The sequence below is a fragment of the Orcinus orca genome, chromosome 2 (genome assembly GCF_937001465.1).
Source record: "Orcinus orca chromosome 2, mOrcOrc1.1, whole genome shotgun sequence".
In the NCBI taxonomy this organism is placed as follows: domain Eukaryota; kingdom Metazoa; phylum Chordata; class Mammalia; order Artiodactyla; family Delphinidae; genus Orcinus; species Orcinus orca.
In genome coordinates, this window is record NC_064560.1 from 191,599,040 (window position 1) to 191,626,403 (window position 27,364).

General features: G+C 46.6%; 2 protein-coding genes across 2 annotated transcripts; both read right to left on the reverse strand.

The window, feature by feature from the left end:
- Positions 1 to 994: 994 nt before the first annotated feature.
- SERPINA11 (serpin family A member 11) lies at positions 995 to 12,209 on the reverse strand. The gene is made up of 5 exons (XM_004262368.4): positions 12,055 to 12,209; positions 8,145 to 8,790; positions 6,713 to 6,986; positions 3,782 to 3,929; positions 995 to 1,339 (listed from the first exon to the last, which is right to left on the reverse strand). The coding sequence occupies exons 2-5, from the start codon at positions 8,785 to 8,787 to the stop codon at positions 1,136 to 1,138; spliced, it is 1,269 nt and encodes a 422-aa protein (XP_004262416.1). The 5' UTR covers positions 8,788 to 8,790; positions 12,055 to 12,209; the 3' UTR covers positions 995 to 1,135.
- Positions 12,210 to 16,226: 4,017 nt separating this feature from the next.
- On the reverse strand, positions 16,227 to 24,075 carry LOC101274625 (uterine milk protein-like). The gene is made up of 4 exons (XM_004262369.3): positions 23,439 to 24,075; positions 20,383 to 20,650; positions 18,513 to 18,660; positions 16,227 to 16,461 (listed from the first exon to the last, which is right to left on the reverse strand). Exons 1-4 carry the CDS (start codon positions 24,073 to 24,075, stop codon positions 16,255 to 16,257), a joined length of 1,260 nt encoding a protein of 419 aa, XP_004262417.1. The 3' UTR covers positions 16,227 to 16,254.
- Between the last annotated feature and the right edge of the window lie 3,289 nt (positions 24,076 to 27,364).

A 27,364-nucleotide genomic window follows, 5' to 3' on the forward strand; every position in this document is an offset into this window, starting at 1 on the left:
CCCTACATGAACTTTCTGCTGCTGCAAAACTGGTTTTCTCTTCTTAGAACATACATTTTTCTTTCTTTTCCCTGGTGGCTTTTGCCCATAGTGTGTCTCTTCCGCCCTCTCCGGGACTATCTTACCCTCTTTCCCTTTATTTAAGGCTTCCCTTGTTTTCAAGACCCAACTCGAGTCTTGCCTCCTTTGGGTGGGCATGGGGGAGTTCTACCACTTGCAATTTTTGGTACAGCTTCTTCCTAGACATGTACCACACACAGCCACCCTCTAGGTCTCGACAATGACTTCATTGTGGGGATGTATTGTCACATGTATGGTACATACATGCAGCTAAGATGGCATTTCTGAGTTTCCCCACTACTTCCAGATTGATGCCTTTTTAAGACTGGGGGGCACACTTGTGGGAGTAGGACTTCTGACCTCTAAACAATGCATCATTGCCTCTGAATACAGCCCCCGCATTCATCCCACTGACCAAGATTGTGCCTTAAGCCCACTGTCTCACCAGGTCATGTCAACCCTTCCACTTTCTTTGATCTTGGGGTTGTCCTTGGGCGTTTGACCTCCGTTTCTGGATTGGCCCATTATTGCATTGGCCTATCCTCACATCCCTTTCTTTTCATAGAACATGTCTTAGAGCCCCTGCCCTGGCTTCAATCTCCTCTCAAGGTGAACTAACTCCTGACATCGAGGCAATGACGTTTCAGGACGACCTCACTTTGCTGCATAGCCAAGATCGGCCACTATGAAGTGAGAGACTCACTTATTCCTCCTGATATCCTTTGTGCCTTTTCCTAGGACCCAAAAGACACTCAGGAAAGACCAGCAGTGGCGGCAGAAGTGGTGGACGTCTCTGAGGAGACCATAATTGGAGGCTGTTCTCACCTCCAAATTTCTAACCACAGTTGACTCTAGATTGGAAGAGATTGTAGAGTGAATGACTGACCGCTGCTCTGCGTGCTCACCCCCCCCCCGTAAGCATCGCCCCTCACTGTTCACAAAACCCAAGGCCAACTTTATTAGCATTTTTGCACACTGATTAAATGGTCCTCAGAGCAACCCTGAGATGCAGGCTGGCGCTGGCCTTCCTGTTTTTCAGGGAGGGGACAGGACACCCCCTGGCCTCCTACCACCGTCACCCCGCAGCTGGGTTGACGACTTTTCCCAGGAAGAGTAGGCTCTGGGTGGTCACCTCCCAAAACAGCACCAGGAAAGGTCGGTTGAAATGGGCGTGTGGGGCCGACGTTGTGTTCAGAGACTGGGGCTGGGAGAGGAGGCCGGAGGCCACACCTGCCTCTGTTCCCCGCTCACTCACGTCCACTGCCGCCTTGTGTGACACCTAGAAGGAGAGAAGAGGGGCAGAGACAGCATCGGGGCAGGGCGTTTCCAGGGGCTGATGCCACCTCACGCGGCACGAGGGAGATGGAAGCGGAGTCACCCCGTTCAGGTCCCACCTTCCCAGGCAGCACTCCAACCTTTATTTCATTTCCCGCCCCGTCCCGGTTTCTCCGCCTCCATCATTTCCTGGGGAGTCACCCTGACCCTGCTGTTTGTTCTTTGAAGGGGAGACAGATGGGCCTGAACAGGGCTGAAGGCTACCTGAGCATGCACCAGGCTGCAAAAACCCAACAGCGACTTTTAGGGGCATTTCCCAAGCACCTGGGTGCACGTGGCACAGACCCACGTGTCATTTTCTGCTACGAGCTGCATCTGCCCTCTCTTAGCCTCAGTTTTCTCATCTTTAAAATAGCTTGCTCACCTAATTGGCTTTATTTATTTATTTTTTATTGGAGTATAGTTGCTTTACAATATTGTGTTAGTGTATACCATACAGCAAAGTGAATCAGCCATATGTATACATATATCCCAATTAGATTAGGAGCTCCAAAAAAAAGCACTCGCATTTTAGAGATATGGTGAAAGGTGCTCCCAGCTTAAAAAAGATTTGCAGTTTAGAATGTTGCAATTTATGGATCAAGGTCCTGATTTGATAGGGCAAGTATGATTATAAATTAAAGAAACTTTTTAAAAATGGTTCTGAAGAACCTAGGGGCAGGACAGGAATAAAGACGCAGACGTAGAGAATGGACTTGAGGACACGGGAAGGGGGAAGGGTAAGCTGGGACGAAGTGAGAGAGTGGCATGGACATATATACACTACCAAATGTAAAATCATAGCTAGTGGGAAGCAGCCGCATAGCACAGGGAGATCAGCTCGGTGCTTTGTGACCACCTAGAGGGGTGGGATAGGGAGGGTTGGAGGGAGGGAGACGCAAGAGGGAGGAGATATGGGGCCATGTGTATATGTATAGCTGATTCACTTTGTTACACAGCAGAAAGTAACACACCATTGTAAAGCAGTTATACTCCAATAAATATGTTAAAAAATAAAATTAAAAAAAAAGAAATTTTTTTTAAAAAACATGAAAAGCAAAATGGATTGCTCAGCCTGAATCAATGGTTTTCAAAATAAGCTCAGTGAAACCAGGTTGTGTGATGTGCCGAGCCCTCCACTGGGCTCCATGAAAAGAATTCTGTTTTTTTAAAACCTCATTTTCACACAACTCCTTAGGAAGGATTCTGAGGCTTTAACTAAAAAAAGTTGAAAAACATTGGTGTTCACAGTCTCTTTCATTTCCATAAAGGTCTATGAAGAGATAAATCTAACATCTGAGGTCACTGTGGAAGAAATTCTGTAAAAAACTAAACTATTTCTTTTCCTTTTTGTTTACCTTCTCCACAGAGGGTGCACATGCGCATACACACGCGCGCACGCACACACACACACACACACACACAAGACCACATCCCTGTTCCTTGGTTTCACATTCCAAATCTCAGCTGGTCTTTCCCAAATAAAAGAGAGTAAACTTTCCTTATGAAATTTCTAATAAAGACCCAACTGATAATGACTCTATCTTAGGAAGATGATGGAAGAACAGAGAAGTGTCTTTTATTGCCTTCCCTCCTGTGGAAAATTGCATTATTATTCTCAAGTATGAACTCTCCCTTCCTGTAGGATCTCATCAGCCCTCGCCCATGCCTTGTGGCTTACAGTACCTCCTGCAGGAGAACATGAGCCCACCCCATTGACGGTGGTCTTGACTGTGGGACTTGCTTTAGCCAATGACTTGTGAGTGGCCTTGACAGAGACCACACGTAAGGAGAAGTGTTAAGAGATATAGCACATTATCTCTGCTTTTTTCCCACTGCTATAAGAATGGTATGTCCCAAATAGGAGCTTCTCCTTTGACCTACATTCTAGAAGGAAGAAAACATGAGAAGTAGATCTGTAGCCAGATGGTAGTGACACACCTCTGACATGTCATATGGCCAGGTAATAAATCTCTGTGATGATAAGGCACTGAGATTTGGGGATCATTTGTTATTGCAGCAAAACTGATGGATATATTTTCTGTTCATGCCCACTACTCTCTACAGCTATAACAAAGGCAGATAGAGTCTCACTACCTGCCCTCGGAGGAAGTTTAAGGGATAAAAACAAGGCTAGTCCCACACCTGGGGAAACTCTGGCTCTGTGGATGACCCTGAATGTGTGTCTACTCTATTCAAGACTCCATCCTTGCTTTGAAGAATATAAAGGTCTAGAAGAAGGGGGTGGGGATGGAAAGAGAGATGCTTATGAAAAGAAGCCTTAAAGATTGTGATATTAAAAAGCCAGAATAGAAAAAAGGGGGAACTTGACTTTCAAATGCACCTCATGTCAGAGGAGAAAAGACACCCCACCTCTGCCAACACACATCCACACTCACCACCTTACCCTGGAGATAGTTCTGTTGAGCTGCCCAGTGATTCCTGAGAAGTCAGCTTCTAAGTTGAATAAGCTGGTGAGACCAATATGGGGGAGTATCTCTTCCAGGTTATATGTTCCAGAAATGGAAAACCTTGGCAAATGCAAATCCAACAGGCTGGGGAGAGAATCAGACGGAGAAGCACTGCTGTCTTGTTATCTGTGCTGCTTTTGACATGTCTGGGGGCAGCCTGAGCTTTGGGAAGGAGATGTGCTTCTCAGAGTGTGGGAACCAGTCTTCTCATGACACTACCTGCTATGCCAGGACATTCCACAACCCAGAGCTTCCTTCTCTTCAGACCTCACAGAGAGTCTGTGTCTGGATCTGAGAAGACTCCTGGCATAGCCATAGGTCTTCATCTTTGTCACATTTCTGGAGGGCTTTCTAGGTGCCAGACATTGGATTACAAGGCTTCACTGATCGAAGCCATGTAATAACCATGGAAGTTAAGTACGGTTAACATTATCCCACCTCCATATCCAATTCATCAGCAAGCTCTGTTGGCTCAGATTCTGAACTATATCCTAAATCCATCTACTGGCAACCCCCTAATAGAAGGTACACCATCTCTCACCAGTCTGAGCTTCACAGCCTGTTGAAGATCTGATGAGAGATCATGCATGTACAGTGTGGGCACAAATCAATAGACTAACTCTCCCTCCTGTTATTGTCATGCCTTTGCCATCAGATTGCCATATTCCTTGTGCTACATTCGCAAGTTTCTTGTGACCCATAGAAAAGCTGTCCCTTTCTTCCTGGGATTATTCTCCTCTGGAATTATTGTCTGACAGTTGCCATGACACCCGCAAGCTTGCTTATTTAATAGCCAGCTTGGAAACTTCTGCCTCGAAGGAATTCAGATTAGAGATGCTAATTCAGGTTAGAGCATCTTTACCGGCTTAACTCCTGGGCCAATATGAGGGTCCTGATGTCTAACTGAAATGGGAGGTAGTTGGAAGTCAGGGGTTGAATGGTGAAAAAAAGGAAACAAATGTGGACAACAGAAAACAGGGCTAACTTGACATAATTTTTTCACAGATAGAACTTGGAGAGTAGGCCCTACCATGGAGGGGGCTTTGAGTACAGTCTAGCTGAGGGGTATCTGTTAGAGAGCCCAACGCAGAGTAGGTGTTCAATCAGTGTAAATGAAGAAATGGAGTTACCAGGAAGCATGATTCCTCTGAAAAAACTCATCTTTCTCACAGCTGAATGGAGGGAAACCTGGCAGCCTGAATTTTCCATGTCTGAAAGCCCATTCAAATGCTGCCATGATATTGTAACTCTCGGGCACAAGAAATGGTATCAGGGAGCATCTGAGGTTTAGAAAAATAACTTGGATTGGTTTTGATTTTTGAAGGTCTAAGTGGGAGGTCAAAAGAGACCCTTCTTAAGGGAAAACCTACTGGTCTAGAAGATCCTATAGTATTTCCTCCTGTGATGGGGGAAGGGGCAGGTTCACTCCAAGGGAGTTTAGGAATATGGGGCTGGAATCAGAAACTGACCAGAGCTATGTAGATTCACAGACAACAGGACTAATACTTTAAATCCTGTCTTCTGTTCTTGACCTGTATCTCTTTTATTTGGTACTTGAATCTCTACCCCAAACAAAACACCCTTTCTCTATCCTTGATACCTCAATGTCACTGGGGTGCTGAGAGAAGGCTCCCGTGGACATGCAGGTGACTGATGCCTACCAGTTGGTGATGGTGGATTAAAGATGGCCATCAAGATGTTTAGTCTATACGCCCCCCGTCCCTTGAATCTGGTGGGTTGTGAATGATCTGATCAATAGAATATGGAAGAAATGACACTGGCAAATTTCTGAGCCCAGGCCTTAAGAGAGTGGGAGCCTTTACTTCCTGCCTTTTAGAACGCTCCTTCTTGGGGCCCTGAGCTGTCATATAACAATATCAACTGTGCTGAGCTGCTGTGCAGAAGCCCAAGCTAGCCTCATGGACATGCTGCATGGAGAGAGAGAGAGGTGCCTGCTTGGCCCTTAGCTCAGCCAGCCGGCCAGCCCAGCCTCCAGACATCTGAGTGGAGGAGTCTTCAATATTCCCCCCCTGGCCATCATCTGACTTCATCCTTGAGAGACCCAAGTGAGAACCACCCAGCTGAGCCCAGTCCACCACAGAACTGAGAGAGATACCAGATGGGTTTTTTTTCAAGCCATTCCATTTTGGGGTGGTTTGTTATCCAGCAAGAGGTAATTAGAACTTGAGGCCAGATTTTATCCCAGAGTGCCCCATAAAGGAAGATACACTTCAAGAATGGGTAGCTGGAGTCTAGGGAAATCAGAAAAGGCTAAAACCACTGTGAGAAAAACCACAAACCAAAAAGCAAGTGAGATGGAAGGGGGTAGGTAGAGATTCCCCCAAACTGGCAATTGGCATTTTGATTTTTACAATGTTTTTCTTGGTATTTAATTTTTTAAAGAAATGTTTTAATTAAAACAGAGGCACTCTTAAGAAATACCCACTATTCTGTGGGGGTCATAATTATTCTTAATAATTGTCCTTGATCTGATTTGTTGCCTACACTTAACTACCTTCTGGTAGTAAATTATTATTTGGAGAAAAAGAGAAGAGCAAAGGCAGAAAGATGTCTGGGAGGGGATAAGAATGATTAATACCTGGTGAGCACTTCTCCTGCACCAGGTACCAATTTCATATTCTATACATATTAACTCGATTAATCCTCCAACCAACCAATGTGGTGGTTATCATGGCCCCATTTTACATGTGAGGAAATTCAAGGCCCGAAGAGAAAGAATTGCCCAAGACCACACAGTTGGTTAGCTGGTAGGGCAGTGAGCCAAGCCAGGGCTTAGGGTCTTGCAACTGGAGCTGATCAAGGTCTGCTCGAGTTCTTGAACAAAGTCCTTGCACTCTGGCACTTACCTGGGGAGGAGCAGTTGATCCCATTTCCTCAGGGTCTCTGGCTGCAGGGCAGCCTCTACCTGAGCCATCTTTCCCGGGTCAGGGAGGATCAGCAGGGCCAGGGCGTTTCCACTGTATTCCATCTGGAGGACGGTGCAGGCCACCTCCTGGTCGTAGAGGAACCTGTGCATTTCCTTTTGGTGCATCATGGGGATGCGGAGAGAGGTCCTCTCATCCACAAAGAAGCTCTCTTGCTTCGGGGTCTGGTAGCGATTCAAAGGATGCTTCCACTTGGCTTGGAACACAAAACCCACAAAACCATGAGAACACACTCTAAGAGAGCAAGTCTAGGCAGACATGCACTAAGCCACACTGGTTAGAGATGCAGAATCTGTCACAGTCTTGTCCCTGTGTGCAGTATCTCGTCTCTTTCTACTTATCATCTCCACTGACAACCACCTCCTGACAGCGCCGATCTTGGTGACAGGGAGAGGGGGCTGGTTCATCCTGTCCCTCACGCCCACTTCCAAGTGACCAAGTACTGCTGATCCTGCCTCCAAAGCCACACCTTGATTTGAGACCACCGTCTTACTTTGAACCATCTCACCAAGCTAACTTGTCTCTGTTCTTCCACCCTTATTCTCATTTCCCAAATTGTAGCCAGACTGAACTTTCTACAACGTATGTCACTGCACTGCTTTGAACGTTTTGGTGATTTGGGGATCCTAAGATAAAGTCTAGGGTTCTCAACACAGCCCCTGATTACTTTTTTTATTACAACTCTCAGCACTCCCACCTAGGCATTCCACTATTGTGTTCTATGCTCCAGTCCAACGAAATTTGTTTCTTGAAAGTCAATGGTAGCTCTTTTCCTTGGACCTTTCCTCACCTTTGGAGAATCAAAGATGATTCAGACTCAGACCGTAATGGTTGAACCCATGGATGTGAGGGATACACACCAACCCTAGGATAGCGGTAGCCTCTGGCAGGGGATGGAAGGAGGAAAATGGGACCAAGGGATGATTAAAAAGGAATTGAACTGTATCTGCAATATTACATTTTTTAAAAAAAAAAAAAATCTGAAGTAAATAGTAAAAATGTTAATATTTGCTAATTCTTGGTGGGAGGGAGTGCGTGGTGGATTCTATGTCATTCTCTGCATATCTCTGTAGGTTTGAAATAGGCAATAATATAAAAAATAAAATATTTCTCTAAAAAAATGAAGTATTAATAGAAAAGTGAGATTGAGTGTCAGTGGTATTAAAAATCAGGATAAAACTAGAATAGGAAAAACATGGCAAGAGAAATCAAATATTGATAAATTAAGAAGTAGCCCTATAAGAACATTATTTAAATATACAGAGGCAACTTTCAGAAGAAACAGCTACAGGCTTCTAGACAGGTGCCTTTTAGGGGCAGGGCTGGGGATGGAGGAACCGGAGGCAGCCCTCACCTTTGAAGAACACGTAATTCAAGAGAACCATGAGCGTGTCTTGGGTGAGCCCCTCCAGGAGGTCCACGACCTGCCCATACGTTTGCTTCTTCACGAAGTCGTTTATCTGCCTCCTGGTTGTATTAGAGTCCGTGAAATTGACAGAGAAAGCGAAAGCCCGGTACAGCTCCCTGATGTTGCCCAAAAAGTGCTGCTGAGGCTTCAGCTGCTTGTCCAGGAACAGGGAGTTGCCTACTTTCAGTTCAAGTTTGGGGCTGGGCAGGTCAAGGGTGTGGATGAGGCTCTGGAAACCCCGGTGGATGTCAGCTTCTGGGGTCTCCGTGAGGTTGAAGCCAAGACCTTCCAGGATCTGAGCTGGAGTGTCAGCTTGTGCCCCCAGAGAGAGCAGGGCCAGGGTGCTGGAGATGCTCACCGGGGAGAAGAAGATGTTTCCTGAGGTTTCTGCTGCCAGCTGCTTATACAGACGCAAAGCGAAGTTGGTAATGGTGGGTGTGATTTTGCGGTAGGCCGGGAGGGCTTCCGAGAGCTGGCCACGGGGAGCTTCAGGCACCCCCAGGCTCTTATCTCCGTGGGCGGGAAAGGGTTGCCAGTAGACAGAGGCCAGGATCCCCGCTCCCAGCAGCCACTGCCACGCTGGCCCCATCCTCTAAAAACAAGATGGTGAACACATCATTCTCCTTCATAAGTAGCTTCACAGTGCTTCACACTTACATTCATCAGGGAATTTACATTTACATTTACATTCAGCAAACCTCCCATCCAAACTGGATCCCACAGGCGGGGTATTGTAGAGCTGGGGTCCCCAACTCCTGGGCCACACAGCAAGAGGGGGGCGGCGGGAAAGCAAGTAAAGCTTCATCTGCCGCTCCCCATTGCCTGCGTTACCGCCTGAACCATCGCTCCGCAAACTCCGTCCACGGAAAAATTGTCTTCCACGAAACCGGTACCTGGTGCCAAAAAGTTTGAGGACCGCTGCTACGGAGGGTGAGGCGGCGATGAGCCAGTGGGCTCCAGATGCTTTCCCCCAGGCTAGAGTCAGAGCAGCGGCCTCTTGTCTGCTTTACATATTGATTTGCCTGTAAGATTTTGCTGGGAAAAGGACTCTGGGCTATTAAAAAAAGAACTTCTGTGGTCTTTTCTGCCTGCATTCCTCCCTGTATCTATCCTTCCTCCCTCTCTTCCTTCCTTCCTTCCTTCTTTTTCTTTTATCTTTCTCCTTTCCAGTCATTCTTTCAATCACTCGTTAACTTTCAAAGACTGGGGCAACCCTCAATACTATGGAACGAATGGTCAGGACACTGTGACACAAGTGATGTTGGGCTTCCCCTGCACCTAGGTGTTGCCAGTAACTAGAATCTTGCTGACTGGAGGGGAGAGGATGATGTGTGGAACTCCTGGGCCAGGCTCTCCCAGAAAGAGGAGTGCCCTCTACTTTTCTGGTCTCCATTCGCTGGAGTGTGGATGCGACGATCAGCCCTGGGGACCTTGTGGGTGGGCGCAGCTCATGAGGAATGAGGGGTGGCAAAGCCGCAGGATGGATGGAGCCTGAGGGTGGGGAAGAGACAAGAAAGATCTACTCTGTCTCCATCAAACCTGCTATTTCGAGTACCTCTTGTCACACGCAAGGGCTGAAACCTGTATCTTAGTTGATGGAGAATTTAAGGAAAGATATCTGTTAAATTGTAGCCCCCATCCCACAAATTCATATGTTGAAGTCCTAATCCCCAGCATGTCAGAGTGTGATCTTGTTTGGAAATAGTGTCATTGAGATGTAACTAGTTAATATGAGGTTAATATAGGCCCTAATCTAATATGACTGGTGTTTTTATAAAAAGGGGAAATTGGACACAGACATACACACAAGGAGAAGGAGATGTAAACATGATGGCAGAAATCAATCAGGGTGATGCTCTACAAGCCACGGGACACCAAAGATTGCCAGCAAACCCCCAGCAGCCAAGAGAGAGGCCTGGAACAGACTGTCCCTCAGAGCCTCAGAAGGAACCAGCCCTGCCAACGCCTTGATCTTGGACATCTAGTCCTCAGAGCTGTGAGAATCCGTTCCTGTTGTTTAAGCTGGGTGGAAGTTTGTTATGGCAGCCCTAGGAAACAAATGCAGTAACTCCTGTGCTTTAAGTTATAAAATGTGCCACAAGAGCCTTCGTGTCACCCGAGGGGTTCAAAGTGCTTCAGGGTTGGGAGCGAAGCTCCAGCTCAAGGTGAAGCTGCAGTGTAGACAATGTGCTTGTCACACACACGTCCCCACGTGCACACACTCGGACCCCCCATTCCCCGCCTTGCTGTCCTCCGTAAGGAGTCTCGTCCCCTCGCTCCCTTCAAAACTGACCCTTCTGTTGTCCCATTGCCACAGCGGCTGCCCACAGCTAATCACCCCATCCTTGTTGCTCATCTGTCCTGATACATTTTGTGTCTTAATCAGCACCTTTAATACCTTTTGCCCAAACCAATGATCTCTGGGTCGCTTACATATTTTTGTAGATGATTTATAGCGCCTGGTGCTCTAAATACCCAACCAAACCCCCAAGGCCAGTTGTCAGGAGGGACGAATCTAGCCGCGTTATCGATTACGTTGAAACACATTTGCTGGTCAAAGTACTGCAGGCAGTTTCCCAACGCCACGTCCTACCCCCTCCAGCACAGCTTGCTGTAGGCCCGCTTAATTTCTGTTCATATTGGGAAGCAGAACAACTTAAAAATTGGTCTGCTCCTGGGGAAAATTAGAAGTACAGCTGTAATAAAACTATTTCCAGTTTATTCTTCTTACCCCAATGAACTCACCACCATTTTCTACCTACTGAACCCCCAGGATACCCAAACTTGCAGAGGATCTATTTCCCAGAGGACTGAATTGTAAGTCAGGGGGTCCGGGTTTGAATCAAGGCTCTGCAGTTAAATCACTGGGTGATACAATGTAAAGGAAGCTCTCTGAACTGCAGTGTGTTATTTGTAAAATGCAAATGACAATGCCTACCTCCTGGGGGTGGGGTTGCTTGTGGATTATAAGACGTAATATGTATATAGCACGTAGCACATAGGAAGTATGCAGTGTTAATTTTCACTCCTTTCTGCTGAGGCTGGATATAGTTACACCCAATTTATTCCTTTATTCCTTTTCCAGAAAGATCCCAGAGGAAAATTAAGAACTCCATAATTAATTATAATATCCCTATTTATTATTTCTTTTATGGTAGGGATATTAGCTATATTGTATCATTGGTTCCCGGACAGATTTGTTCTCAAATGCAGGGGGAGGGATGTGTGTGAAGTGGGGATAGTATTTGGATCATCTCAAAGTCTGGAGAAGGAGGTGCTATTATTGGAGTTTAATGGGAGAGAGAAAACTCTCGAAATGCTAGAATAGTCACAGCCAAAGAAGAAGGGTCTGTCCCAAATGCCAGCAGTGCCCCAGTGGAGAAAAACTTGCTTAATTTCTTTAAATTGAATCCTTACGAGAACCTTAAGACCTTGGTAATATTATCCCTGGAGAGAAACACCTATTAAGGAGAGAAACACATATTAAGTGGCAGGGGCATGATTCAAATTCCAGACCAGGCCCCTGAATCATCACTCTTTCATATAACAGAGTTTCCAATAAAGTTGCTGCAAAAACTTTATCATTTTATTTTGGGTTGTGTTGTTCCGTTTTCTTGTCTAACTTTTTGAGGAATACTGGGAATTTCTCAAAACATTTAAAGGCCAAGCTATCCATAAAATGTTATTTAAAACCTGAAGTTCCTACTTCAAGCCTTAGGAGTACATCATCACGTTTTTCCTTTAGGGGACTCAGTTCTCCCATTTATTCTGCCAAAGTGAGAGAGAGAGAGAGAGAGAGAGAGAGAGAGAGAGCTGCCACCCTGGCCTTCATTTCAGACACAAGCGTGGTACTCACAGCAAGGTCCCTGGGCTGGGGGCCCTGGGTCTTCAGCGCTGCATCACCTCCTACCCACAGGAAAATAGTGTTTGAAGGTCACGGCAGCCTAGTCAATATTTGTCAGGTCAATTCCTGGAACCGGTATGAAAACAGGAAGTGACCTTTTCTTCAAAGTTTCTGCCCTGCCAGCCTGTCCTACAAAGCGAATTGTGACTCTGGACCCAGCGTGGTTTGAGGATGTTCTCATGTTGGAGGTGGCAGCAGGGGGTCGTGATGTGGAGGCTGCAGATCCATTACCTGTGTCTGGTGTATTCCAGGCAGTTTTCTTTATGAATCACTCTCACAATAGTAATGCGAAACGTTAACTATACCTACAGTGGTGATCATTTCACAGTATCTGTGAATCAAACCGTCATGCTGTATACCTTTAACTTATACAGTGATGGATGTCAATTACTTCTCAGTAAAACTGGGACCATTAAAGAATGCGAGAGGCATGATTCTCTCTACTTTACTAATGGGAAGCTGAGGCCCAGCGAGGTCAGTAACTCGTTCGCTCAGTAAGTGGGTGGTGGAGCCATCCATCCTCAGAAGACAGCTCTGACCCCCCGGCCAAGGCCTTCACTACAACACTAAACCGTTCCGAAATTTTACTGACGCTTTAAATAAATATGATCCATGTACAGGAAAAAAAAGACTGGAAGGAAATTCAGAGAATAGAGCAAAATTTCCTCTCCCGCCATATCAAAAGCTTTGTAAAGTGGGATCATTGATTTTTTTTTTTTTTTTTTTGCGGTACGCGGGCCTCTCACTGTTGTGGCCTCTCCCATTGTGGAGCACAGGCTCCGGACGCGCAGGCTTAGCGGCCATGGCTCATGTGCCCAGCCACTCCGTGGCATGTGGGATCTTCCCAGACCGGGGCACGAACCCGTGTCCCCTGCATCGGCAGGCGGACTCTCAACCACTGCGCCACCAGGGAAGCCCGATCATTGATTTTTGTTTACCTAAGATCTAGAACCAAGCGTGGAACTAAATGAATATTTTTTATGAGTGAGTCTTTTGGTGATGGAATTGGGTAATTTTTATGTTCTTTGTAGATTTTTGTCTTCTCTTAATTTCTCAAAAAGACCATGTATTTTATTTTTAACAAAAAACAATAAAACATTGTTAAAAAGTAGAATTATTTAATTGTACACGTAAAGCAAAATAAAAGCTCATTCAGGTCGGCACAGTGGTTCCAATCAAAAGGCACTTTTAAAACATAAAGGCTCCTAGGATACTGAATCTGATGCTATGATAGGGTGGGGCTGGAGGTACCTCTGGCCTGTCTGGTGTGCTGAAGCCCCAGATGGAGAGCAGAAGGTACTCACAGTAGGACCCAACAGGTGTGTGCTGGAAAGGTGAAAGCCAAGGACACTTTGGCCAGGCACTGATGGAGTCTGGTACACCCACTGATGTTTGAGATGCTACCCCTGGGTCTAGAACAGTGCCGAGAACTTTCTGGGTGCTTTATAAAGACACATTTGCAGTATGAATAAACAAAAAATTGAAGTACACGGCCAGAGTTCCTTTCTCACCTAAGAGGAATCCAGTTCACTCTTGGCTTGCACATAAATTACTTGGCTCTTTACAATCGTGTGTCACACGCTAGGGAAGAAGAAACAATCCCGGGAGACCCACGTTTTGGAATCGATTACAGACCCCACCACAGTAGAGACCCTCACAGAGTTGTGGTGGGAATGAAACGTTTGTACATGGGCAACGTTTATGCAGTGCCTGGCCCAGAGCAAGGAGAGAGAGAGGGATTGTAAGGAATTGGTTCACGCACGTGATTATGGAGGATGGCAAGTCCAAAGTCTACAGAGTAGCCTATCAGCCTGGAGACCCAAGAAGAGTGGACGTTGCAGGTCAAGTCCTAAGGCTGCCTGCTGGTAGAATTCCTTCGTGTTCAGGGGAGGTCAGTCTTTGTTCTATTCAGGCCTTCAACTTATGGAAGGCAGTCTGCTTTACCCAAAGTCCACCAATTTAAATGTTAATCATTCCCCTAAACACCCCCACCAAAACATCCGGAAGAATGTTCGACCACGTATGTGGGCACTGTGGCCCAGGCAAGTTGACACATAAACTTAACTATCACACATGTCATGTGTTAGTAGGAAAGAGGATTGAGTACCACCTCCTTGGGTTGCTTGGTTTCCTTCCTGGAGTGCAAACCTTTGACCTTGATTGCTTGGTTTCCTTCCTGGAGTGCAAACCTTTGACCTTGATGCAGAGATACCTCACCTGTGTGTCCAATCTCAGAGTCAAAGGGCAGGAAAATGTGCCCTTACACGTATGAAAGTAAACTCCTCTCACCGTCAACCTTGGAATCACACCAGCTCACTGCTGCAGTCATAGAAAAAGCCCACCCTGGCCTCTAGTGAAGACACCGCATCTGTGGCACCAAAGTTTGTGAGATGGCGCAGTTCGCCATGAGCTTGGGCAGGTGGGCTTGGTTAAGTCTGCAGAGTTGACCTGGGTGCCGACTGCTTCTCAGTCGTTTCCCGGGCTTTTTCCTATATGTGCCAATAATCTTCTTGTTTCACGTGCCACTGCCTACCTCCCTTTAGCGTGTGGGACACTGGACCCTCAATATCCTCCATGGATACCCTCTACTAAATGGGTCCAGGCCCCCAACATCCTCACGAGCACCTTCCCCCTCTGCTTCTGCCGTGGATCTGCTTGGAGATAAGACATACACAAGCATGGATCTCTAGCCCTTCCTCCCTCTGGTTATGCTGTTGACTCACTTCCTGCACGTTTTCTAGAACAATCCACTTTTCTGTTCCTCTCTCAAGTTAGCTTCCTTATTGAGCTACTTCTCCAAGCTGCTCTTGTGGCCCATCCCCAGGCCTCTCCTTTCTTGGAGCTTGGGTTGTAAGTGGTGATGCAAGTGACAAGCTCTTTTCTTGGGCATTTGAGCATCCTTGTTAAAGGAATGGACGTTTTAGCCCTGAAGTGACTCCTTTGGTAGTGGATGGAGTTCCTTCAGGGTCACATTGTTCCCAGAAGAGAATACTTGGGTTGTGTCCTAAACCCCACCACAGAGGAACTTTTGTGGTTTGGGGTGACCAGCCCTCTCTCATCCAATCCAAGGCTCCTGGGTCTAATTGTGGGCCCCCAGGTAGCTCTGGCTTGGTCATGTCATTGCATGGCTCTGCAGTCAGTCCCCCCTGCCCCATCTTTGGCCTCCAATCTCATTCCTGGCCTTGTGTTTTCAGCACTGAGCCTGGGCTCTCTACCGGAAGAGTTTTATTTCACCCTCTGTCCTAGTCTGCTGCAGTTACTGCTCTGAACTAGCCCACCCAGGCAAGGTCCCGCCTCTTGGGTATCACTCTTGGGTCAGCCTGTTTGGCCAGTGTCTTTGCCAGCTGTGCCCATGGCCTCTGGATCTGACTTCCCTAGTCAAATGTCTGGTTTCCATCAGACTCCATGATCCCTCCCATATGTCCAAGGCAAGTCATGGCCAGCCAGCTAGTTCCCAAGTCCCAGCCTCTCAAACACACACACACACACACACACACACACACACACACAATCCTGTTTTCCCCTCATCAGTTTTAGTTCGTTTCCAGTAGGGGGCAATAATAACTCCCTCATAGAGGGTTGTTGTAAAGATGAAAAGAGACTAGAGCGTGGGGCAGAGAAGATGCTGCCAACATATCTGGGATCCTCTGCTTCTCCGGGTATCCCCATTTCCCCCTGGAGCTGGGTGAACACATGGAAGCCCACCGAGGTGTCTGTGGGTACCAACCCTCTTCCCAGCCTCCTCTCTGCTGTGGGACATGCCTCTGCCCGCAGCTGCCTGGGGGAGTTAGTACAGCTCCTCTTGTACAGATGAGACAACAGGCTCTGATTGCCAGCTGTACAGGAAGCAAGGCTGATGAGACAGCCACCGAGGGAAACAGCTCCCCCGCACCTGCTCACCCCCCTCAGAATTGCTTCCATGCCTATGTCAGCCTTCTTCCAGGACAGAAGGTGCCCCAGCCAAATGTGTCTGGCAGGCCCTCAACCTGCTTCTTATCTTGCTCTGTTCTTGGACAGAAGACCAGCAGTGGCCCTCCCCACTCCATTCCCAGACCACACTTGTCAGTCTCAGCATTTTGATGCACAGGATGGTGAATTGTATTCATTTTATTCATGACCAGCTAAGTTCCTGCGCAGCACAGCCTGGCCCCTCTACTCAGTTTTGGGGTTTAAGACTTTGCCCACAAAGAGGTCTCTTTGAGTCATCTGATCCTCCACAAACAGCAAGAAGGGTCTATTGAACTTCACGACCACAGGGACCTCCTTCGTGTCCACGGGGACCTTCCACACGTCCGCGTCCTTGGCTGCATCCGTGATTAAGCCATGCTCGCTCACCTCTATCTCAGCTTGATGCACGGCCTGGGAGAGACAGTTTCCTTCTCAGCTCTGGGAGTGAACTCACCTGGCTGGCTGGAGAGCAAGCCGGGGCAGTGTGCCCAACTATCTCCTGTGGTCAAGATCAGGGAGGCAGCTTCCCTCCATGGCCGATGGCAGGTGGAGGAAAGCTGACTTCCATTCCTAGAAAACCACCCTCAGCTCCCAGCAGCTGGGTTCACCATTGAAGGCCAGACGTCCCCGAGTGGGGTTGATACTAGGGTTGGTAATTGTTGAGTTCAGACATTTTCAGCGCAAGGCAGACAGCTCAAGGTGTTAACAGGTTTAAAAGGGAGGAAAGGGGAATAAAACACAGAGGAAGGCTGGGTGGTCTGTAGGCTTAGAAAAAAATCTCATAGAACGACTGAGATATAGTCATTTCCAACACTTTCAAGAAGAATGTGATAAAAACTACTAGGGGGCTAGTTGTTCTTGTCTCCATCCATGCAGGGACAATTTAACCTCCGTGTAAAAGTGCTTGTGCCGGAACATGCATGTTGGCCTCCCTGATCTGCAAGAGGCCCTGCTGGGGAACGTGGCCATGACATTGCTTGCATTACTGGTGATGGATTCAACATCTCTCAAACCCAGCCCAACAACCAGCACTCAGTGCACACCTGCCGGGTGGGTTCTGTTTGAATTGGACACGGTAAGTAGTGCTTACACCCACTGGGCCACGGGAAGCACGGCATCCCCTCGGGGTCCCAACCCTGGGAACTCCATCCAGTGTCTGTGAGTGACAGGTTCATCATCTCCCAATTAAAGAACAGGACCCCTGCCCTGTCCCGACCCCCAAGGTCATTGGGAGACTCGAGCAAGAGAAACCATGAAAAAGTGCTTTGTAATTTGTCAGGTGCTGTATCACGGGGAGGGATTGTGTTTGCTATTTTTGTCCTGGGCAAAGTCCTCAAAGTATCCTGGTCCCTATGGCGGCCACATAGCAGCCAGCCAGTTAGTGACCTTGGTGGAGTCATTGGAGGGCAGCCCCTGTGCCCACCGGGATGGCTAAAACTATCTCATAAATAAATGTTCCCCGGCATCTGGATGTCTAACTGGCACCTCAAGTTTAGAGAGCCAGTCTCTGTCTGCTCCCCCAAACCACTCCTGCTCCATCTTTCCTGCCTCAGGCATTGGCTTCATCGTTTCCCAGGCTCCAGTCCAGCTTACAAGCCCGACTCTTCCCTCCCTGCTCCCCAGCTCTGTCTTCAAAAGGCACACAGAGCCTTCTCACCACAGCTAACCCTCCCTCGAAGGCCCCATCCATCCTCCATTACCTCTCACCTGGGTTACCCACCAAACTTCCTAATGGGTCCCCCTCTTCCTCCAGGGCCATTGCCTGTTCTCCGCGACGCAAGAAGTGGTCTTTTGTAAAACATATGTCAGCTCATGTCAGCCTCCGTGGTCTCCCATGTCAGTCAGAATAAACCCCCGTCCTGTCCAGGGCCTGGGACACCTACATGACCTGGCCCTGACTGACTTCTGCCCTCACTTCCTACCAGGCTCCATCTTACTCAGCACTCTAACTGCCTGGGCCTTCTTGGGGTTCCTCAGAAATTTCAAGTTCACATTCCCTTAGGATACACTTGCTCTCTTTGTCTGGAACACACGTCCCCAGGTATTTGCTCCCTTCTCTCTCCTGCCCTTCATTCAGGCCTTGGCATAAAGGCCAACCCAGGCCTTCTCAAACCTGCTCACTGCACCCCAGCATGCCGTTCCCAGTTTCTCTGCTTTCCTTTCTTCACAGGAAGTATCACTGGGGGACGTAATACATATCTGTCTGTTGGCGTGCTCACTGCCTACCCCGTCAATAGAATGGAACAGCTACGAGAGTAAGGTGTTGTCTGGCTGGCTCACGACTTCACCCTCAGTGCCTCCAGTGCTTGATGCAATTACTTTTGAGTGAGTGAATGATGAAAGAACCCCCAAAGCCCAGGGACCCAGTCAGATAAGAGTTATAACTGCTGTATAAAAAAAAAATGTTTCTCAATCAGGACTGTGGTGGATAAAACAGAGACTCTAGAAATTGCCCCACTCACCTCCAAAATAGATAGAGAAGCCTTCTTTGTGATGCTCTGGGTGGCCGCTGTTGTAGTAGACGCATCTTTGACGTCAATCTTGGGAAGCAGATGTTTTAAGTTTATCTTGGAGGAGATCTTGAACTTGGGCAAAACTAAGTGCACCAATCTGTTGAGAATGAAAACGACAAGGAAGCTGAACAACGTCCCTCTCCTGGAGTCTAGGGGAAGCACCTTGCTTAGGCTGAAAGACCTCTTCCGAGTGAAAAGGTAACAGAAGTGTTTGTTCTGAAGTGCTGGGTTGGGGAGAGATTAAAGATGCCAGGGTATGAGCTGCAATGTTGAATTTCCAAGCAAACCACTTACTCAAAATATACCTTGCTATTCAAATAATTCCCTTCACAGGCTCTCTATGCAAGAGAAGATGAGGGTCAGCCCAAGAGCATCCAGCCCTGAGTCCCTCCAACCCTTCTTCTGGAAGCAGGGGTTTAAACTGGGCAATGACCCTAAATGTGGTGAGGGAGATGGAGGGCATGAGGTCCCCATGCTGCAGGTGGAGCAGAGGGAGTTTTCACAGGAGAGGAAGCTCCAGCCTGGATGATAAGCTTTCGAACAGATAGGACTCTTCCCTCTATAGACCAGCCACTCTATGACTAAGGGAGAGTATCAGAATGCGTAGCGCCAGCCCTCCCACCCAACATTTTAGACTATGTCAGTGCGGTGTTGAGCTTCTGATGGGCTAGCAACCCGTTCAGTTGGGTCTCTCTACTGCTGTACCCCCTCTGTCCCAACCAGGAATGTTGTGGTAGGCACAACCATGGCAGAAGATGGCAGACCCCTTCTGCCGTGGCCCTCAACTGTAGGAGTAAACGCTGTTGAGAGATTTCTTCCCAATCTACACATTTACTGCCTGAAGACTGTCTCCCCAACCCTGCCGCTCAGATCAGTGGGCCATTGAAAATCATGATTTCACTATTTAATTTACCCACATTTGATGGGACCTTGGTGAATATCATACCCAAGCTCGGTTAGTTCAATGCTCCCTTCCAGGAATATGCAGCAGGAATCAAAAGATACTCAGTTCAGTGTGGGGCGGAGCATTTGATTGAATGAAAGAGAGCCATGCCTGTCTACAGTGGTCTCAGCTTGAAATTTACCTGCGTAGGCTCCTCCCCTGACCGTCATAACTAATTAAGAGCTCTAATTAATACTTCACAACTGAATTCACTGATGTCACCCTACTCATTATCTCCTTAGCTTTTACTACAGTTTGAAATTGTGTATTTGTTAGTTGACTTTCTACCTCTTCCACCAGACTGAAAATTCCACGATAGTAGGGAAGTGTTTGGCTAACCATTATATTCCCAGCACCAAGCAGTTTCTTGCATACAATAGGTGCTCAGAAAATATTTTTTGGGTGAGTGGATCATGGGCTAACATGTGTGTGAAAAGCTGGTTTGCTGAGCTAGAGAGGTTAGAAGCAAGGACTAGTGACACCAAGAGAGATGGGGTTCTGGGTGCCCTTGTAGTCCCTTGTTCCAATCCCTCATGAGACCCGGCTGTGTATATTCCCTGGGGTTCTGTGAAATTCCCATGTATCTTTCCAATAAAGTCCTCTCTTTACCCATCCTGAGCTTGTATGAAGTGGGTTTCTGATGCTGTACATGTGACAAAAAGAACCATAATTAACAGTTTAAGGGGCTTCTGGCTGGTAAGGGGACTCAGGCTGCTATTCTTTCTGTTTGGTTTGTTTCATTTTCCACAAATATGCTAGGAAATAACCAGATGCCAAACTCCCCCCCCCCACCACCACCAATAAGGCTTTTACATAGAGGAAGTGAGGGCTGAGCAAAAATGCAATGCAATAGCATGTCCCTCCTGAACAGGATACCTGAAGTCACTGGCTTTCTGGAGTCTAGCTCGCTTAGCAGTTATCTCTTTTAGAGCCAAGTGGAACTGTCCTGCATCTGGGAGCACAAGAATGAGGGACACATTTCCTTTGTAAGGCATCTTCACCATCGTAGCAAGCAGCTCCTCGGAGCGGCTGTAAACCATCCGTTCTGTCTTCCTCATCATGTCCACCTGCACCTTGGTGTTTTCATTCACGAAGAAGTCCTCCTTCTGCGTGAGGTTGCTCTGAAAAGCTCTTTCCCAAATGCCTGGGGGAATCAGGAAGGAAAAAGTCAAAGAGTGATCTGGCGGAAAATCATCACCACCCCCAGGTTCGGGGACCCCAGAGGTCATCAGCTTGGGAAGGAAGCAGTCTATTGTTGGTGATACCTTGACCATAGTGAATAGAATATTTAAAATTCTAGACTGGTGCAAAGGAAAGAAAAGCTAACACATGATTTTCAAAGATATTCACCATAGAATTTCTTTAAATCTGTATTTCTCAAAGGATGTTTACCAAAATACCTGCTTCTGGAACTATTACACCAAGAAAGGATTCTGTCATCAAATAATTTAGGAAACATTGACCACAGCAACCTTCTTTGAAAACTCCCACTGCATTTGAGTGTATTAAGAGTTCAAAGAAGTCCTGCGGTAAAGAAATCTGTTTAAAATTTATGTAACTTATTCCAGGAGGGAAACTTTTCATCAGAATACACACACCTGCGCATACATGCACACCCCTGCGTGAAATCCTACTTTAGCTAATGCACTTCCCCAGTGGATTTAAAAAAAGATTCAAGGTACACACCAGTTAAAAAATGCATGTCACCCAGAGTGACGGCCATCTAGTTTGGTCTGGAAAATCTCTGCAAGTGTTAGCCTTGCTTCTGATTCTATAGCCAGGCTTACGGTCCTCTCTGTTCTCTTTTTACAACTTGGCTTCTAAAGTGTGATATAGATAAAGCTTTTAAGAGGGAATCATGCCCGAGAGTTCTCTGAAGCATCCAGAGACATGATCCCTCCAAGATCATTTGTGGAGCACTTTCTATGTCCCAGGCACCTAGTCTGGAACTGTGAGTCCCAATATGAATAATGGTCCCAGTAGCCTGAGCAAGCATCCTGTGCTGGGAAGCATTGTTTTTATGAACATTTCCTTCACTTATCATGTAAAGAACAAACAATCTGCATGTCCTGGTAGGAACCCTGTTTAATCCACAACAGTTTATCCATTGACTCATTCAAATCTGAAATTTCTTGAGCTCAAAAAATGTGCCAGGTACCACGCTAAGTACTGAGGTTATAGCAGTGAATAAAACAGAGAACCTGTGTCCTCATGGCGTTTACTTTCTAAGGGGGATACAGAGAGAAAAGCAATCCACCACTGTAAATGGTTAAAAGTGTGATGAGCATTAGGAAAGATGCAAGTAAAGAGCTGAGTGCTAGCATGGAAGCACTTCCTCTGAAAGACCAGGGAAGGCCTTCTTGAGGAGAGAGCATTGAGGCGGAGGCTTAAAAGAAGAGGGCGCTCCATCTGGCAAAGAAGGGGAGGAAGAACATTCCTAGGGAAGGAACATCATGGACTAAGACAGGAAAAAGCAGGATGCATTTAAGGAAGAAGGGAAGGTCTTTGTGGGCAAAGCATAACAATGAGAGGAATAGTGATGGGGAGACACTGGAGGGATCAGCAGGGCTCAAACAGCTGGCTCTGGGTGGGATTGCATTCCAAGTGCATCAGGACGCTATGGAAGGGCTTCAGATGGGGGAATGATGTGATTTATGTTTTAAGAAAATTGTTCTGGTCTTTTAATGGAGAAGGGATTGGAGGCAGGCACGAATGGAAACATAGTAATTAGACAGCTGGGGCAAGTCATCTAGGCAAGAGATAGTGGTGACCTTGGCTACAAATGTGGTAGACCAGATGGTGAGAAGCGAACACACTCCAGATCAGCTCTGCAGGCAGAATCCATGGGACTTACTGTGTTCTTGAATCTGGAGGCTGGAGGGGAGCTTTTGTCAGGAGAAGGTGGGTGAATGGCATTGTGATTCTCTGAGGCGAGCAGATGCTGGGCGTGGTTGGGGGGATTGTGTTCGAGGGTCTGTGAAACATCCCCAAAGAGATGTCAGTAAGCAGATGAGTATTAGAGTCTGGATCTCAGAAGAGGTGGTCCAGGCTGCATCTAGAGTGCGGGGAATAGTCCGAGTACAGACGGTGTTTGAGGTCGTGAGCTCAGGTGAGGCAGGAGACAGTTGTAGAAGTCAGAAGAGGAGAAACCAGCAAAGGAGACAAAAAAGGCATGAGCTATGGGGTAAGAGGAAAGTGGAGGGAGTCCTTGGGCAGGGAGGATGGAAGGGGACCTGCCCTGAGGAAGGGGAGGGGACAAGCTCTCCCTCACTGTGACCAGAGGGGAGAGTGAGAGGAGAGGTGTGTGAGCCTTGGGCAGCACATGGAGGACATCCTGTCAGAACTGCTTTCTTGTCACCATTCGGGCAGGAGGCAAGGCCATTGACTGAGAGTCCATGGCGGAAGGAGACTGGTAATGCTAAGTGGAGGAAGAGGGTATAAATATATGCCAGTGAGCGGTAACTCTGAGCCCACCTGAAGAAACAAGGGCCACGTCAAGATCTGTGACCTGGAATTTAAACTGCTAGTTTAGACACCTGGTGTGTGATCCTGAATTCAACAATGGACAAAACTTCGAAAAGCATCTCATCTCACGCTGATCTGACCTTACAAAACAAGTGAATTAGCCAATGCTCATGCCTCTGCAAAAAGATTTCTTTTTCTCTTTTTTACCAGCAAGAGTCATTGCCTTTTTACTCCAAAATGTCTTAAGCACGGCAAACAAGATGACTGAGAAGATTAAGAGGAGAAATACTGAAAAATGTTAGACAACACAATGATATCAAAGTCCATTTAAAAAGTTTTGGATCTACTGGTTTCTGGGAAAATGGGATATACTGACAAAATTTTTTTTTTTCCTGACTTAAATCTTTTAGGAAACACAAGGGCAAAGTTTACCCCAAATGAGAATTCATGCATTTAATAAACCTCACCTTTGAAGAGAACATAGTTGACAAGACATAGGACAGTCTGAGGGTCCAGGTGGGTGATTAAGTCTTTGATTTTCTTATGTATCTTTTCAGCCACATAGTGATTGATGGCCTTCTTGGTTTTTTCTGTATCTTTAAGGTCAATCGTCTGGATGTCCACTTCATGTACTCTGTCTATCTGCTGCAGAAACATCTGGTTGATCTTCCTGTTGTTATCGATAAAGAGAACGTCCTTGTGCTTCAGTTGCTCTTGCTTCACTAGCTCATTCCACGTCTGGACAAGATGCTTGTCCTTGTCTAACACTTGGATTTTTCTGAGGTCAAGTCCCAGGTCCTCAATGAGGTTGGTGCGCGTTGTGGATTTGATCCCCAGGGAGAGGGTGACCAGGGCGATGGAGATGGCCACAGGGGAGAAGATGATATTCTTTCTGGGATCCTCAATTATCAAAGCCTTGAACAATTTTTGGGCAAACGCCTTATGGCCAGCTTCCGTCTTCTGGGAGAGAGATGGAATTTTCTTTAATAAGACTAAGTTGATATTCTTTTGGGAGTCTTGCTGCTTTTCACAGAAGATGCTATTAAAAAGGCCACAGAGGATGAGGACCAGAGACAGCACCAGATGTATTTTCCTGTGGGACATTTCTGCAACAATCCAGAGCTGTTATTGGAAGGAAGAGGTATACGGGTGAATATTCTATGGAACGTGTTCTCAATGCTGAGGGGATTGAAAAAGGCTCATTCTTACCTGGGTGCAGTTCACCTGGGTGGGGTCGCTATTTGTCCTTAATTGAAGGATCCTAGCTAAGTCTAACAAGGAAAGTCTAATGAGTATTCTGGAACATGACTTCAGACAAATTAAAGGTAAGTGACCTGATTAACAGGGATTCAGTTCTGCCCCTAGCCTACGCTGCAAGTGGGTCTTCTCCAACCACACTGGGGTTTCTTCTATCCTTTTTGCTTGCTCTTCTTCTTCTTTTTTTTTTTTTAATACAGAGGTCATGACAAAAATCCTGAAAAGTGTGGAAAGGAAAGAAACAAGAGGAGAGAGAGAGCACAGATTGCAGATTCAAACATCTGCAGAGATCTGGCCAGAAATACCCACGTGGAAAGACAGCAAGTGTAATGCAATAAGGTGTGCTGGGGACTGTGGAAAATGGGTCATCGTGGCCAGGCTGAAGAGGCAGGTGTCACTCAGCTCCTGCTGTGATTAGTGGCAGTGCTGGGTCAGTGGTGCCGGATTTTTTTGTTTCTGAAGCATCTAGAAATCCATGTTTTTACATGAAAATTCAATCTTGCCAAAAGCAACTTGCTAGTAGCAGCTGGCCCAGATGCAACCCAGCCAGATCTGGCTTTAGAGCTGCCAGCGTGATTTCTAAAGTAAAGCCCAGGTGGTGCTCAGGCGACTTGGACATCAGCTGAATCAAGGGCCTGGCAAAGGTCATCTCAGGAAATCCTGGTCACCTCACTTAAGCCCTCCCTGTGCTCACAGCTATGGTCCCTCACCCACTGTCAGGGCAAAAACCCTCTCTGCCCCCATAAGTGCCCCCCATGATTGACTGAGACCAAAAGTCAGGCCTTGCATCTGAAGGGGGCACCCATGGTGGATTTCTGGCCCCACTGATGGGAAAGGAGAAGATGAGAACCATGACCTGAGCTTGCGTTCAAGTTTCACCTCTTTAGGGCAGGGCCATGTCCTCCCTTCCTTATTTTCCTACAGTAACCAGCTCAGCTCTGGGTACAGGGTCCACTTCTCTGCATCATCACTGCCACCACTGGTGACCTTTTTCATGGCTACTGAAATAGCATCTGCTGTGCACTAAGGCAGATGCTACTTGAACCATAGCAAAAGAGCAATAAAATGCTACCCATGTGGACCCTCACTGTCCCCAAGAGGAGAAAGATGACTTACCCTCCAGGAGAGCCTGCTGTTGTCTACTGCTGCTGTTCTCTGCATCCATCAGTGACTTATTTATACTGCCACTGGTGTAATGAAATGGATAAACCTGAATTAATATTAACTTGGCCAAAAGATTGTGTTCAAATATTGTCCAGAACAAACAAGAGATGAATCATTTCAGTTCCCAGTGAGACAATAAACAAATTAATGGATTGTTGTACCGTTTGAGCTACTGTTCATTAAATTACTCCTGTGTTATTTCAACAAACATTTACTTAGCTCCTACTAAGAGCCATGCTCTGGGCTAGGGACTGGGGGAACACAAGGCTTCAGGCCTGACCTCCACCCTTGAGGAGACTTCACCCTTGAATTCAAGGAGATCTTGGTTTTGAGGAAGAAACAAACATGTAAAAGGACTGTGGGCTACATTTTGACTAGTTCGTGGAGAGTCCACATTACCAGTAAGGGGCTGTGCATGGAAAGAGAAGGGCACAGTTAATAATTTAGGACAATTAGGAGAGATTGAGTAACATTTCCTCTAAGTCTTAAAAAAATACACAAGAGTTAATGTATTGTCCAGGAAGCCTGAAGAGGAAATTCTAGATGCCGGGCTGGGGTGAAGTTCCCTGGGGGAGTGGTGGTCAAGGCTGTGTGTGCAGGGTTTCTCCAAGTCTAGGAGAAATTCACTTCTGGCATGGTGGAGTGAGGTGAATGCCAAATGTTCTCTTCAATAGCAACTAAAGAGGTGGACAAAATTGTCAAAAACAACCGTTTCGGTTCTATAGAAAATCCACCAAAGGCCCACAACAAACAGATAAGTGTTCATTCATGAAAAGTACTGAACTCTGTGTAAGAACAGAGTGAGCCTGTGGCATGCTTGTCTGGGGCTGCTCCCACCCTAATCCAGCTCTGCTGGTGGGTTGTCTAACTGGAGTGGGGTTGCTGTCGCCAGAGCAGACTCACTTGACTTGGAGCATTGCCAGTTAAAGTGATGACATCGGTGGCAAGCAGAGTGTGTGTGAGTGTGGGTGGGGGCAGTGGTTCTGTTAGCCTGGAGTTGTGTTTGGAGCAATACAGGGACTAATGGATTAGCAGGGGATTAAACAGGGAGTCCCAAGAGGTGTGACAGCTACTGGGGACTTGATGAGCTCTCTGCATATCCCAAGTTGAAAGGAGGTTCTGCACATGTGCAAACAGAGACTGGAGCAGACCCAAGATACCCACACCTCCCTGGCCCTTGGGGAAGCAAGAGAGAAAGGGGGAAAGTAAAATATGATGGTACTTGAGGTTGGCCAATATGTGGCTGAACAATAAGCAATACAGACACAGGGGTGACCTCTAGGAGGCAGGTTTAAAAATAAAGACTGAGAAGAAACATCATTGGTCATAAATTTCAGGGGAAACACACTTCACAGATTCAGACCAAGCAAATTACTAAACAAACAAAAACAAAAACTCTCAAGAGGGAAAAGTCAGAATCCAGTTACTGCTATATGTTATCTAAAATGTCCAGAATTCAACCAAAAAAATTGTGAGAAATGAAAAGAAATAAGAAAGTGTGATCCATACTCAGGAAAAATGAAGTCAATAGAAGTGGTCTCTGAGTGTCCCTAGATGTCGGATTTAGCTGCCAAAGACTTCATAGCAGCTGTAATAAACATGTCAAAAGAACTAAAGGAAACCAGTTTAAAGAATGAAAGAAAAATATGAAGACATTGATACAACAGATAGGGAAACTCAGTAAAGAGATAGAAATTATTTTTTAATGGGAATTCTGGATTTGTAAGTACAATAACTGAAATAAAAATTCACTAAAGGGCTCAACAGTAGATCTGAGATGGTGGAAGAAAGAATCAGTGAACTTGAAGCTAGACCAATAGAAATGCTCCAATATGAGCAGAGAAAGGAAAATTTAAAAATTGAAAAATAAGTAAACAGAGCCTCATTGACCAGTGACACAGCATCAAGCATACTAACATAACTGTAATGAGAGTCCCAGAGGAGAGGAGAGATAGAAAAGGGCAGAAAAAAT